Source organism: Triticum dicoccoides, chromosome 2A (genome assembly GCF_002162155.2).
Source record: "Triticum dicoccoides isolate Atlit2015 ecotype Zavitan chromosome 2A, WEW_v2.0, whole genome shotgun sequence".
Taxonomy (NCBI): Eukaryota; Viridiplantae; Streptophyta; class Magnoliopsida; order Poales; family Poaceae; genus Triticum; species Triticum dicoccoides.
The window spans coordinates 20,256,496-20,270,108 of record NC_041382.1 but is presented as its reverse complement, the minus strand read 5'-3'; the positions used below and the strand labels follow the sequence as shown (position 1 = coordinate 20,270,108).

The following is a 13,613-nucleotide window of genomic DNA, read 5'->3' as shown; positions in this document are numbered from 1 at the left end:
TGACCTATTCGTAGACTATGCAATTGTAAACGGTGCTTGGTGCTTCAGTCATTGTAGTGTAGACCATGAACGGAGCCAGTGCACACACTGGTAGGTAACCTTCGGAGATGTACTTTCACCTTTAAAAACTATTTTATTTCCATGTAGACATAGTGGCCATAATAAGTTAGACGATCTCACACTAATAATCACTAAATTTGCATGGAATACAATCTAGCAATTGATCATTTGTATTAGCAACATTGCTCAGCGGATGCACGTTTGGCCCTACATGGATGACTGACCATGTAGCACATGCAAAAGTGCAAGGAAAGAAAAGGTGTTTGCTTATATCATTAATATGACAAAACTACACTTTTTGCTTCCTTGCCAATTGTAACGAGTAAGGTTGTCCATTGTCACGACCAAACCTCGGCATATATACCACATAATTCTTTAAACTTTGAGCGGTATCTCCGACTTACATATTGTTTTATCATTTTCCCAGACACCTCAGAGTGCGTGAGTTCCCGGTACATAGAGCACGTGCAAATTTAAGTGGAATCAAAGTGGGAAAGTTGCTAATTTGACCAACTACATCTGGCAACGATGTAACTACTTGTTTCCATTGTGGTTATCTGTCCGTTCCCTTTTTGGATAACAATACAATAATTGATTTTTTAGTCATGATAATTAATTTTTTGGGCAGAGATGGAGGCCAGTGCTCGCACTGCTCTGTATCCTCAGCACCGCTGCAAAAACATATACCTGGTACTACACCTCCTCGGTTTTCGGCGACTAACCTATACAAAAGATGCAAAGAATGTCCAATCTGATTAACTGTAACAAACGTGCTACAAGTCAGGCATGCTCAGGGTATTCATAATGTGTAAGGCGACAAGGATCACAGCGCCTACAAGTCTCCTGCGCTGCTTGATGTCCACATTACCCCTTTGGGCTGGAGCCAAGTAAGATCTCTTGATTCTTTTTCATTAATTAATCACCATGTGTTGTCAATTCTAATAGCAAAGGTACACATTGTGTTGTGGCCAACTGTGGTCGTGCTTTTTTTCAAATATTTAAGGTGACAATGCGTGTTGATTTACATGCATTTGTAGGTTGATTGCCTGCGAGAGCGTGTCAATGAATGTGGACTAGCAAAAAAGATTGAGTTGGTTATTGTTTCCCCTCTACTGAGGTATATTTGTTCTTGACCTTCTAATCTTCTTGTACACAATATCATTACTCTGGATCTTCTTTTAAGCTTTGTAGGTTGGGTTTTGTACTAACGAATATCCTTGCTACATGTCTTACATGACCCATGTGCATAAAAATCTTACACCCTTAATCATGTCGGTCATGTCAATAGCTACGCAATCTTCTTATCTAGTATACATTATTATCAGAACTCCTATGTTGTGGCCCCTATTAGATGCTCCAATGTCGACCTTGACATGATTCTGGGTGCCTTCCCAGCGGTCAGAGCTCAGTTCCCCTTGCGATACCTCGGCCTTCCGCTATCCATTCATCGTTTGCGGGTTGTCGACTTCCAGCATTTGCTTCATAAGATTGCTGGAAAGATCATGATTGGCCAGGGAAAGTACATTACGATGGCTGGGAGGAGCACGTGGGTAAAGTCGGTTATCACTTCGCAGGCCATCCACCACCTCACTTCCCTTGTGGTGCCCAAAGGAATGATGGCGTCCATCGTCAAGCTGCAGCGGGCTTTTCTTTGGGGAGTCACGGATAAAGTTTCTGGAGGCAAATGTAAGATAAGATGGGAGAAAGTTTGTACGCCCAAGGACATGGGTGGCCTAGGCATCCTGGACATGGAAAAATCCGCACGTGCCTTACGGCTCAGATGGCCTTGGTTGGTTTGGAAGGATGCGGAAAGAGCTTGGGTTGATTTGGGGCACCCGTGCGATGAAGAGGACATGGTGATGTTTTATGAGTGCACTTCCATCACTGTTGGCAACGGGCAAAGGGCCTCTTTCTGGCACTCCCCTTGGCTTGGGGGTCGCAAGCCAAAAGACATCGCTCCCTCCATTTTTGCAATTTCCAAACACAAGAATGACACCATCCATAGGGCTTTGGATCTCAACAAGTGGATTGCCAACATCAACACAAACTCTGGGCTCACAATTCAGCCCATCCTTGAATACTATGAGCTTTGGGTTGGATTACGAGAGGTCTTCCTTGATGAGGGGGTGGATGATGAGATTGTTTGGAAGCTTTCGCCTTCCGTGAGTACACGGCATCGTCGGCTTACAAAGCTCAACTCGACGACTCTACTACATCGAAAATGAAGTCTGCAGTGTGGAACAATTGGGCGCCGCCAAAGCACAAATTCTTTGCTTGGCTTATCATTCAAGACCGTGTTTGGACGGCGGACAGGCTTCAACGGAGAGGATGGCGTCAATGGCAATGTGAGAAAGGGCCTCGCATCTCTCGTCATGTTGGTTTCATGGGAGATTTGGAACGAGCGGAATGCGAGAGTATTTAGGATGGTGTCCTCCATGCCAAATGTAATCACGTCTAGAATCAAGGCGGAGGTCAGACTTTGGGGGTTGGCAGGGGCCAAGCGGCTGAGTTCTCTTATGCCACGAGAGTAGGCTTATCGGTTTCGGGCCGTCTACGGGTGGTCGGTCATGTATTTCAAAACTCTTCTTAATTAATGAGATGAGGCAAATCTTTTGCCTCCGTTTCGAAAAAAATATAATAATATGACAGTGCACTACAGTAGTATGTTATTAGTAAATGAGCCTCACAGTATTACACATGAACTAATCTCACAGGACTATACAAACTGCGGTGGGGGTCTTTGGTGGCAACTATACTGATGGGGTAAGTGCATCATCATTAATGGTAGAAGGTGTTGGACACAGTGGACGTCGGGCGATTACAAGTTTGAACTGCCCTAGGGATGGCAATTTTGCCCATGGGTATGGGTACCCGCGGATACCGTACCCGAAAACAGTGGGCATGGGTGAGACTTTCTACCTTTTCATACCCATGGGTAATGGGTATCCATACCCGCAAAATATATGGGTAGGGTATGGGTATGAAGTTATACCCATGGGTAACCCAATGGATACCCAAAACATTAATAAATAAATTAAACCATATAATATATGGTAAACATATAGTAATTACCTTAACTAGCCCATGGACCACAGGCCCATAGCCGGCCATCCCACCATACCGTACCCGAGAACTATGTATTCGACCAAGATGTTGCTAGGAAAGAACTTGCTATCATGATATGTGTGCATGAGTACCCTCTGTCCATCGTTGATCATGCTGGTTTCAGATCTTTTTGTGCATCTTTACAACCTATGTTCAAGATGGTCAGTAGAAATACAATTAAGAATGATATAATTGGTCTCCATCAAACACAAAAGAACGCCATGATCCAGTATTTTGCAAAATTCAACCATCGAGTGGCTGTGACTAGTGACTTGTGGACTGTTGGATATCAAAAGAAAGGCTATATGGTTGTTACTGCACATTTCATTGATGAAGATTGGGAATTAAAGAGTTTTCTCTTAAGGTAAAAACCATATCCATGCATTGTAATATGAAACTATTTTATCTACATGTAAATCTGAAACTGTTTTATCTACTCGATGTTTGAAACTGATTTATGTATTATGTTCCAGGTTCATGTATGTGCCATGCCCTCATAACTCTGAAGTTATATGCGAAGCACTACATCAAGTCCTCGTCGAGTGGCATCTTGAGAGGAAGATATCTACAGTGACTCTTGACAATTGTGCGGCAAATGATAAAGCTATTTGGAATATGGAAGATAAGTTGGATTCTAACTCTCTTATGTTGCAAGGCAAGCTAATCCATATGCGTTGTTGTGCACATATATTAAATTTGATTGTTCAAGATGGAATGAGTGTCTTAAAAGAAGGTATAGAGAGGGTCCGTGATAGTGTTGCTTATTGGTCTGTCACACCAAAGAGGCATGAAAGGTTTGAAAAGATGGCACGCACTCTGAACATTCCATACACTAGAAAGATTGGACTTGATTGTAAAACACGATGGAACTCAACTTATCTCATGCTTAGCACTGCATTGCCATATCAAGAAAATTTTTTATCGTCTAAGTCGACAAGTTAAACAGTTTGATTGTTGTCCAACAATAGAAGACTGGAATTTTGCGAAGGAGGTTTGTGATAAGCTAAAGATCTTTTATGATATCACAGAGTTATTGTCGGGCACTAAATACGTGACATCTAATATTTTCTTTCCAAAGATATGTTGTATTCGTTTGGCAATAAGGAAATGGTTAGGTAGTAATAATGAATTGATGCAAAAGATGTCCGAAGAAATGAAGGAAAAGTTCGATAAGTATTGGCTTGATGTGCATGGTCTTATGGCCATGGCAACTATTCTTGATCCTAGTTATAAAACTCACATGCTGCAGGCTTTATTTGGATCTCTTTATGGATATGAACATGCAGCCAATAAAGTTGATGAGATAAAAAAACTTATGGTTGAATTGTTGCTTGAATACAAAGAATCCGACGAGCCTGCTGCTTCTGTCCAAGTTGCTGTCCAAGCTGACAAAGATCAGGACGATGAAGCGGGCATATTACTTGATCAATATATGATGCATCAGCCCATTGTTTCTTCTCAGCTACGCACAGAATTGGACTTGTACTTAGAGGAGCCTGCTCTCCCTAGAACACAAGAGGTTGACATCATTACTTGGTGGAAGGTTGGAGGTATGAAGTATCCCACCTTGCAAAGGATTGCTCGTGATATATTACCCATTCCAGTCACAATCGTGGCATCCGAATCTGCATTTAGTACCAGTGGCAGAATACTTAGTGCACATCGAAGTCGCCTTGCACCCAAAACCGCTGAAGCTCTTATGTGCATGCAAGCATGGAGTCGTGCTAATATGTTTGGTAATAATCCATTCATTTCAGTAATGAATAATTATGAATTGTATTTTATTTTCTTTGACTATCTTCTAACTAAATGTCGAATAACTTTGCTTTAGATAATGTCACATCCGACCACTTTGCGGTTCAATCTGTTCTTGAAGATGAACAAGAAGCTATGGTAACAATATGTTGCATCCATTTACAACTTATCCTGTTCATACCAATGATGTTATTGTGTACATCCTTATACTTTTTATTTCTTTTGCAGGAGGAATGTGAATCTGAAGTCACCATTGAAGACTAAAATGAGCAAGTGGCGTGCAGGAGGGACGTGCTATTAGCATTGAAGCATGGGCGCACATTGTTGTTATTCATGCCATGTTGTTTGGCTCATTGGCTGATTGTTCTTAGCATTGCAAGTTTGCAAATTATTATTTTTCTCAATGTTAGTTTGTAATGGAGAATAAGACATTTAATTATGTGTCAATTGTCATTGTGAACTTTTATGTAAGTGCAAACCTGATTCTGATGAATGAGTACCTGAATTTAGACCTTTTTCTCATCTTAATTTTGCTATGTCAATGCTATATATTATGCCCACCGGATACCCATTGGGTATAGGATACCCGATGGGTATGGGCATGAGTACCAATTCGTGCCCATGGATAGTGAAGTGGGTGGGTATAGAAAAAAAAATTGGGTATGGGTTTGGGTAGAAAAAGGTCGTACCTGCCCATACCCTACCCATTGCCATCCCTAAACTGCCCACCATTTCTTGCAGTTGAGGCCTGCAGGGAGCGCTTGGTATTTCTCTCTCCTGAAGAACACAAATAAAACATGAGAAATCATTTTTTCTACATATATAAATAATGTTCTTGACATTGAGTTCCTCATTTACATTGGTTTTCATTAAATATTAATTAGAATAGACAATTTTTGCAGTTGCTAGAATAACTTATTCAGCTTCATTCCAACTTCTATGACAAATACCCTCATTTGTATGCATATGTTTGTCTCTACTTCTTTCGCATCAGTAATGCTCCGTTGAAAAATATTAATATTAGAAATGCAGGGTGTTCATCCATGTGACAAGAGGAGCAGCATAACAAAATACCATACTCTCTTTCCTGCCATTGATTTTTCCCTGGCGAGTACCTATTGTTGCTAATTCACAAGTATATTTCATAAGAGAGTGTCTCGATGGTGTTTTAATATATCTTTGTGTGCTCTCTTTACAGATAGAGAATGATGAAGATGTTCTTTGGGAACCTGATGTAAGAGAATCAAATGAGTCTGTTGCTGCCAGGGGCATGAAGTTCATTGACTGGTAATTTTCCTTTCTAATATTGATTAGTTTCTTAATGTCTTGAAAATGCAAGCCTAATGGTGTTTCATATGAACATGAAACACAAGTATCTCAATAATATTCATCTGCACCGAAAGTGCTCTTTTGATCCTGAGCACACTTGCTCCCTCATGAATAGTAAAATTTAAAAATAATGGTAAAAAAATCAAAACATTCTTTTTTTTGTGATAAACGTTGGCGAATGTTTCAACTCCATGCAAAATTTTGTGATGAAATGACACTCGTGGAGGCTTGGGCAAAGCAAAATTGATGCTCCATAATGGTTCCAACAATAGTCTATTCGGAGCATCAATTTTGTTTTCTTGGACCTTCATGAATGTCATTTCATCACGAAATTTTGTATGCGGGTGAAGAATTCATCAATGTTTATCTCTCTCTCTCTCTCTCTCTCTCTCTCTCTCTCTCTCTCATACAGACACACACACAAATTACCTTTTTTTTACCTTTTTACTATAGGATATGTGAGCTCGGATCAAAAACTCCATGTCATGTATCCTCATCTGCACGTCCTATTTCAGTTTTGGTCATTTTTCTTCGTCATTCAAAACAATTTGTTCATCAAACATTCACCACTACGCTCCTGGCCTGATGGGAGTCCCATGTTTCTAGCGAATTAGGCTATTTGCCTCTACACTTACATGTATGTGGTCGTATGTGTTACTTTGTGTATGTCAACACGTGTTGCGTGTTGTAGAGAAAAACTAGAACCAGTGGTGAAGGATTGTAGTCTGCCTTGGATAATAGACTCTACCCCTACACACAATGCTTCATCTTAATCTTGTTTCTCGTATACCAGCAAGTTATCACGGAGTAACTATTTGACACTAGAAATTCCTAGATGCTCAAGATTTGTGTGTAGCATGTATTGAGAAAGACAAACCTTAGATCTTAGATGACATTCGAGTCATCCAGTAACTTTATTTTGGTAACCGGATTAAAACTAATCTCTGGATGTGCTCGCAGGTTATGGACAAGAGAAGAAAAGGAGATAGCTATTGTCGCTCATAGTAGTTTCTTGGATTTCACCTTAAACATGTACGATAAAGAGTGTCATCCAGCCATAGCAGAGGAACTGGGCAAGCGGTAAGTTTTTTTCCCTTGGTAATTTTCTAATTAACCCGACATATTCTACAAACTTGTGTTGTCGTGAGAGCATAATATTTGCGGTATGTAAACACAGGGACTTTAAACATTGACATGTATAAGAAAATTTGACTAGTTTTTCTATCGGTAAACGGAAAGAAGTATTGTATAATTCATCTTGGGATAACATGACCAGACAAAGCTACTTGTTCAGAGAACTTTTGTCTTGAAATCTCAACATGAAGATTCTTGTGCTATAGCCATGGTTGATTCTACCATCACAAGTGTATGCTGCTTTTTTGCGGGGGAGCATGTTGCTAATTTTGACTTGGTTATATACAGCTTTGCCAATTGTGAGCTCCGCTCGATGGTGCTGGTGGACAAAAGGTCGGTTCTTTTTTCTTTCTTCTTTTTTGCTTCCACAATTACATTGTAGTTGATGTCTATTTTATAATGTAAAATTGCTTTGCAACGCTGCAGTAATCTTGGATCAGATACCCCTACATGCAATTTCCCTGGGAAGATACCTGTCGGACTTGATCACTCTAGTGATCTCGCGGACAATAAGCAGATTGAACAAGCTAGCAATTAGATACATCACCGCCCTTGAGCTCGCCCGCGTGCGTTCAAGGCATAGTCTCTGTACCAATAGCCTAGCAATAAGGTGTCATGGTTCTTCTCGGCTATTTGGAGCTCTTCATCCACAATGGTCGTGCTGCTTCTTCTATGTGTCTCCGTTGTTTCTTGTCCTAGTCTTTATGGTTGGTTGGTGTTGTCTGATTTATGTGTAGGCATTTTCTTGGGACCTGCTTGGAGAGGTGTGTGTGTGTGTGTGTGTGTGTGTGTGTGTGTGTGTGTGTGTGTGTGTATGTGTGTGTGTGTGTGTGTGTGTGTGCACGGGTCTTTTCCGGTTGTGTTTTGTCTTCCTTGTTTCCCCGTGTACTTTGATTCACTTGAATCTATCTTGTATCGGCGGGCGACGTATTCTTGAGAAAGACCATCTTACCCTTTATTATGATGGAGTATGAAGAGATCTCCACCGTTGATGTATTTAGGGGATTGTACCGAAGAAGAAGTGTTTTTTTAGAACGTATGCTCAAAAAAAGCCCGACTTTGAATTAACAAAGCCATCAACCGATCACAACCGGCCAGGATAACAATTGAGGTAACCTCGACAACAACATAAGATACGAAATAAAAACGACAAGATACATAGGCGCTGGAAAGAACCTCACATGCCTCACGCACACACCAAAGCTAAAAAGGATCAGCGGGAAGACACACAACTCGAAGAAGATGAGGTCCTCTAGCGCGATCATATCACCAGGGACAAGGAGAATGCCCGCCCAGGAGCAGAAAGTCCAACAGTAATGGAAGGGAACATCGCCGCCAAATCAGCGTCTACCCCCAAACCTACTCCATTATCAAAGAAGGCACCTACCTCCTCGTCAGGCTCAAAAGGCGTCGCGTCGACATATGGTTGAACATAGGAACCAAGCTCTCCCGACTAGCCACGAACTGCCCACCTAGAGCAAAACACTGCTGAATCCCACGAACTGGTCAGGGAAGAGGGAAAAGCTGCCGGATCAGGCGAAGAAGAGCAATAGGGAAGCGTCCCACGATGGGACTTCAAAAAAATGTCACGGGATGGCGTTGAGAACCGAAGGGGCATTGACCAAAGATGAGCTTTTACTCTCATGGTACGCTGAGATGGGCCGTCGTAGGAGGGGAACGCGACCCCCTCCCGCCCTGGGGTATCCACGAGAACCAGGCATGGCACACCTCAGCTGCACGGGGAGCGCCTGACATGCAAGGTGCAACCAAAAAATGGGAATCGCCGAGGTGTTGTTTCGTTAGGGGTGAGCAGATTGGAGAGCCCGGGTGAAACAAGGTTCAGCCTACCGCTAAGAGACGCATGCAACGGGTTTGACCGTCAGTGGCAATGATGTTGCACAGCCCGTGTAGCATGATCCATTTTTCCTCTACTGTACAGTGAATAATTGGTCAGCACGCTGTGATGAACCATTGGTATGGTTTCCGCATTCATCATTTCCCGAAAAGCAGCAACGCCGCTGCAAGAAACAGATGAGTACTAGCAAGATGCCCGTGCATTGTACGGAACATCAAAATGCATTTTTTATAAAACACTTATTGTGATTGACCCATGCAAGAGTAATCTCATGTGTAAAAATTAATGATATCTTAAGAATTTTATCGGAAAAATGGTATCTCCAGAATTTTATCAAAAAAATGATATCTCAAGAAATATGAGAGATAAGGTGAGGAGGAGTGGAGCGTGGTGGTGACTGGTGGTCGGACTGGGCGGAGGCATGGGGATGGACGGCGCCGGCAGCGGCCACCATGCTAGATTGTTTCAGAGACTTCCTTTTCTAATTGCTCAGCAATGAGGTTGTGGGAGATAAGGATGAACGCGGCAAGACCTTATCTGTAAATATAGAGAAAGGTACAGCTTTTTTTTAATTATCATAGTTTGCTTTCTATCCGTCAGATGTAAATCAGACACATCATCATCGTCAACTCGGTTTTTTTTTATAAAAATAGAGATAGCATGCATGCATGGCCCCAGCGAAGGGACAGCAGCGTTTGGCTACTTGTGATAGAAAAAGGAGGGGGGAAAGTATAAGGAGTCTAATAATGTGGTAGTGGGTCATTGTAAGACAATAGGCTTTGGGGGAACCGGCACAACCCTCTAGGGGTGGCCTATCACATATATATATATAATGAGGTGGTATACAAAGTTACAATATACACATGTAAATATAGTCTAACACCCTCCCTCAATCTTAGCCACTTTCTAATGAATCTAGAAGGGTAAGATTGCGCCTGCAAGTCTCAAACTGTGGCAAAGGCAATGGCTTGGTGAAGATGTCAGCAAGTTGATCCTTGAAAGAAATAAACTTGATCTGTAGTTGCTTCTGAGAGACACGTTCACACACAAAGTGATAGTCAACTTCAATGTGTTTCGTTCGGGCATGGAATACCGGATTTGCAGAAAGGTATGTAGCACCGATGTTATCACACCAAAGAACAGGAGGCTGTGATTGGGGTATACTTAACTCCTGAAGCAAGGACTGTACCCAGATGATCTCTGATGTGGCATTGGCCACAGCCTTATACTCAGCCTCAGTACTGCTACGCGAGACAGTAGCCTGTTTCCGAGCACTCCAGGCAATCAGGTTAGAGCCAAAGAAGACAGCATAACCCCCCGTGGATCGCCTGTCATCCGGATTGCCAGCCCAGTCTGCATCAGAATATGCTGAAAGACAACCAGAGTCAGACGGCCGAATATGCAAACCATGAGCCACCGTGAAACGAATATAGCGCAAAATCCGCTTAACAGCAGACCAATAAGTGTCACGGGGTGACTGCAGATACTGGCAGACTCGGTTAACAGCATAGGAAATGTCTGGTCGCGTGATCGTCAAGTACTGGAGCCCACCAACAATACTCATGTACTCTGTCGCATCAGAAGAAGAAAGAAGCACACCATCAACAGCATTGAGCTTATCAGTGGTAGACATGGGTGTAGTCGTCGGTTTGCACTTAAGCATCCCAGCTCGCTGCAACAAATCCAGAGAGTACTTCTTCTGCGTCATAACAAGGCCAGCATCACGAGAAGTAACCTCCACACCAAGAAAGTAATGAAGCTTCCCAAGGTCCTTGACCGCAAAATCAGCACCAAGTGAGCGAACAAGCGCAGTAGCAGCCGACTGAGAGGAGCTGACCAAAATGATATCATCTACATAGACCAACAAGTACATAGTAACCTCAGGCCTTTGAAGAAGAAACAATGAGGAGTCAGCAGTTGATGATGCAAAACCATGAGCACGAAGAGCCATTGCAAGACGAGCATGCCAAGCACGAGGAGCCTGCTTCAGACCATAAATTGCCTTGGACAGACGACAGAGATGATCAGGGCGATCCAGATCAGAGAAACCCGGAGGCTGGCGCATGTAAACCTCTTCCGCCAAGACACCATGAAGAAAAGCATTTTGAACATCAAGCTGACGAAGAAACCAACCTCGAGTAACAGCCAGAGAGAGAAGAAGTCTGATGGTAGTAGGTTTGACCACTGGACTGAAGGTGTCTTCATAGTCAAGTCCAAAACGCTGTCGAAAACCACGAGCAACCAGACGAGCCTTATAGCGCTCAATGGACCCATCAGAATGCCTCTTCACTTTGAAAACCCATTTGGAATCAATGACATTTACCCGTGATTGTGGAGGAACAAGAGTCCATGTCTGATTGCGAAGAAGCGCTTGATACTCCTGCTCCATGGCCTCTCTCCAATGAGGAATGCGCATAGCAGCTTGATACATGTGTGGCTCAGAGGATGGATCTGCGAGAGCAGCAGACATGCACGCCGCTAACCAAGCAACTGTGCCATCGTGACGTTGCTTAGGCTGAAAAATGCCACTCCGACTGCGCGTATGTGGACGTAGAGCAGCAGCAGGAGCCGGCGGAGGCGAAGGTGACGGAGACGTGACGGTCGCCGGAGATGCAGGAATCACCTCAGGCGAGCTTGGGACAGACGACTCCGGGCTGCATGGCGAAGACTGGCCCGGCGACAGGGGCTCAGAGGCCATGGGCGAACCGAGAGTGGGCGAGGCCAGCTTCGGTGACACCGGCCCAGACGGCCTTGGCGAGGCGAGAGCAGGCGAGGCCGGCCCTGGTGAGAAGGGCCCAGACACCCTAGGCGAGGCAGGGGCGGGCGAGGCCAGGCCTGATGATGACTGCCCCGACGCCCTGGGCGAGACGGGGACCGAGGAGGCCGGCCCAGTCGGCGGGGTTGCAGGGCGCGACAATGGCGAAGGCAGCCCAGAAGCCAGAGGCGACCGGGCCAGGACGTCGATCGGCCGTGCATGAGCACGGAAACTGAGGCCATGCAGGGGCGCCATGTGCTCCTCATGCACAACAGAAGGTGCCGAGGATGAAGGCGATGGCGACGAAGAGGAAGATGGCACTTCCAGAATCTCCAAACGAGCCCCACGACCAGTGCCTGCACCATGGTTAGGCAACAATAGAGGAGAATATGCAACATCATCAAATTGGTCAGAAGCAACAGAGGATGAATGCATGACAGGTGGCTCGGTAGTGGACACAGGGAGTTTGGCAAAGAGAAAAACATGCTCATCAAACACAACATCCCGAGAGATGTAGACACGATTAGTGGGCACATGAAGACATTTGTATCCTTTATGAAGAGAGCTATAACCAAGAAAAACACACTTCTTGGAACGAAACTCGAGCTTACGCTTGTTATATGGACGGAGATGGGGCCAGCAAGCACACCCAAACACCTTGAGAAAGGTGTAGTCCGGTTGTTCATTAAGGAGAACTTCAATGGGAGTCTTCATATTCAAAACACGAGTGGGAGTACGATTGATGAGAAAACATGCAGTGGTGAAAGCATCACTCCAAAAACGAAACGGAACAGATGCATGGGCCCAAAGAGTCAGACCAGCTTCAACAATGTGACGATGCTTACGTTCTACTGAACCATTCTGCTGATGTGTATGTGGACATGCTAAACGGTGAGTGATCCCAAGCGACTGAAAAAAGGAGTTGAGGTTCCGATACTCGCCACCCCAGTCCGACTGAACATGAACAATTTTGTGCTTGAGAAGGCGTTCAACATGTTTTTGGAACTGAACAAAAATGTCAAACACATCAGATTTATGTTTGATAAGATAAAGCCAGGTAAAGCGGCTGTAAGCATCAACAAAACCGATATAGTAATTATGACCACTAACAGAAGTCTGAGCAGGACCCCATACATCTGAAAACACAAGTTCTAAAGGATGTTTCACCTCACGACTAGACTCTGAAAAAGGAAGTTGATGACTCTTCCCCTGCTGACAAGCATCACACACTGCTACATCTTTATTACTAGACACACTAGGAAGCTCATGACGACGCAAAACATGCCGGACAATAGGTGTGGCCGGGTGACCAAGACGAGCATGCCACTGTGACGGAGATACCCGAACTCCACTGAAGACGCGAGCGACGCCAGAATGCTCCAGACGATAGAGACCTTGGCAGAGCCGCCCACTAAGAAGAATGTCCCTCGTGCCCCGATCCTTAATAAAAAGATCAAAAGGATGAAATTCACAAAGCACATTATTATCACGAGTGAGTTTAGGAACTGAAAGAAGATTACGTGTCACAGATGGAACTCGAAGAACATTGCGAAGTTGAAGACTCCTATTGGCATGTCTAGTGAGAAGTGATGCTTGACCAATATGAGAGATGTGCATACC

General features: G+C 43.9%; 1 protein-coding gene and 1 pseudogene across 1 annotated transcript; both read left to right on the top strand.

Annotated features, from left to right (window-relative positions):
- The first annotated feature begins 690 nt into the window (after positions 1–690).
- On the top strand, positions 691–7,921 carry LOC119352869 (annotated as a pseudogene).
- Positions 3,049–5,442, top strand: LOC119352870 (zinc finger BED domain-containing protein DAYSLEEPER-like). The gene is made up of 4 exons (XM_037619464.1): positions 3,049–3,529; positions 3,639–4,901; positions 4,997–5,058; positions 5,149–5,442. The coding sequence occupies exons 2-4, from the start codon at positions 4,298–4,300 to the stop codon at positions 5,182–5,184; spliced, it is 702 nt and encodes a 233-aa protein (XP_037475361.1). The 5' UTR covers positions 3,049–3,529; positions 3,639–4,297; the 3' UTR covers positions 5,185–5,442.
- Positions 7,922–13,613: the final 5,692 nt, after the last annotated feature.

Coding starts and splice junctions, on each gene's coding strand:
- LOC119352870 (XM_037619464.1), top strand. CDS start 4,298: ATGCAAAAGATGTCCGAAGAAATGAAGGAAAAGTTCGATAAGTATTGG. Junction 4,902..4,996: donor GAGTCGTGCTAATATGTTTG/GTAATAATCCAT, acceptor ACTTTGCTTTAG/ATAATGTCACATCCGACCAC. Junction 5,059..5,148: donor AAGATGAACAAGAAGCTATG/GTAACAATATGT, acceptor TTTCTTTTGCAG/GAGGAATGTGAATCTGAAGT.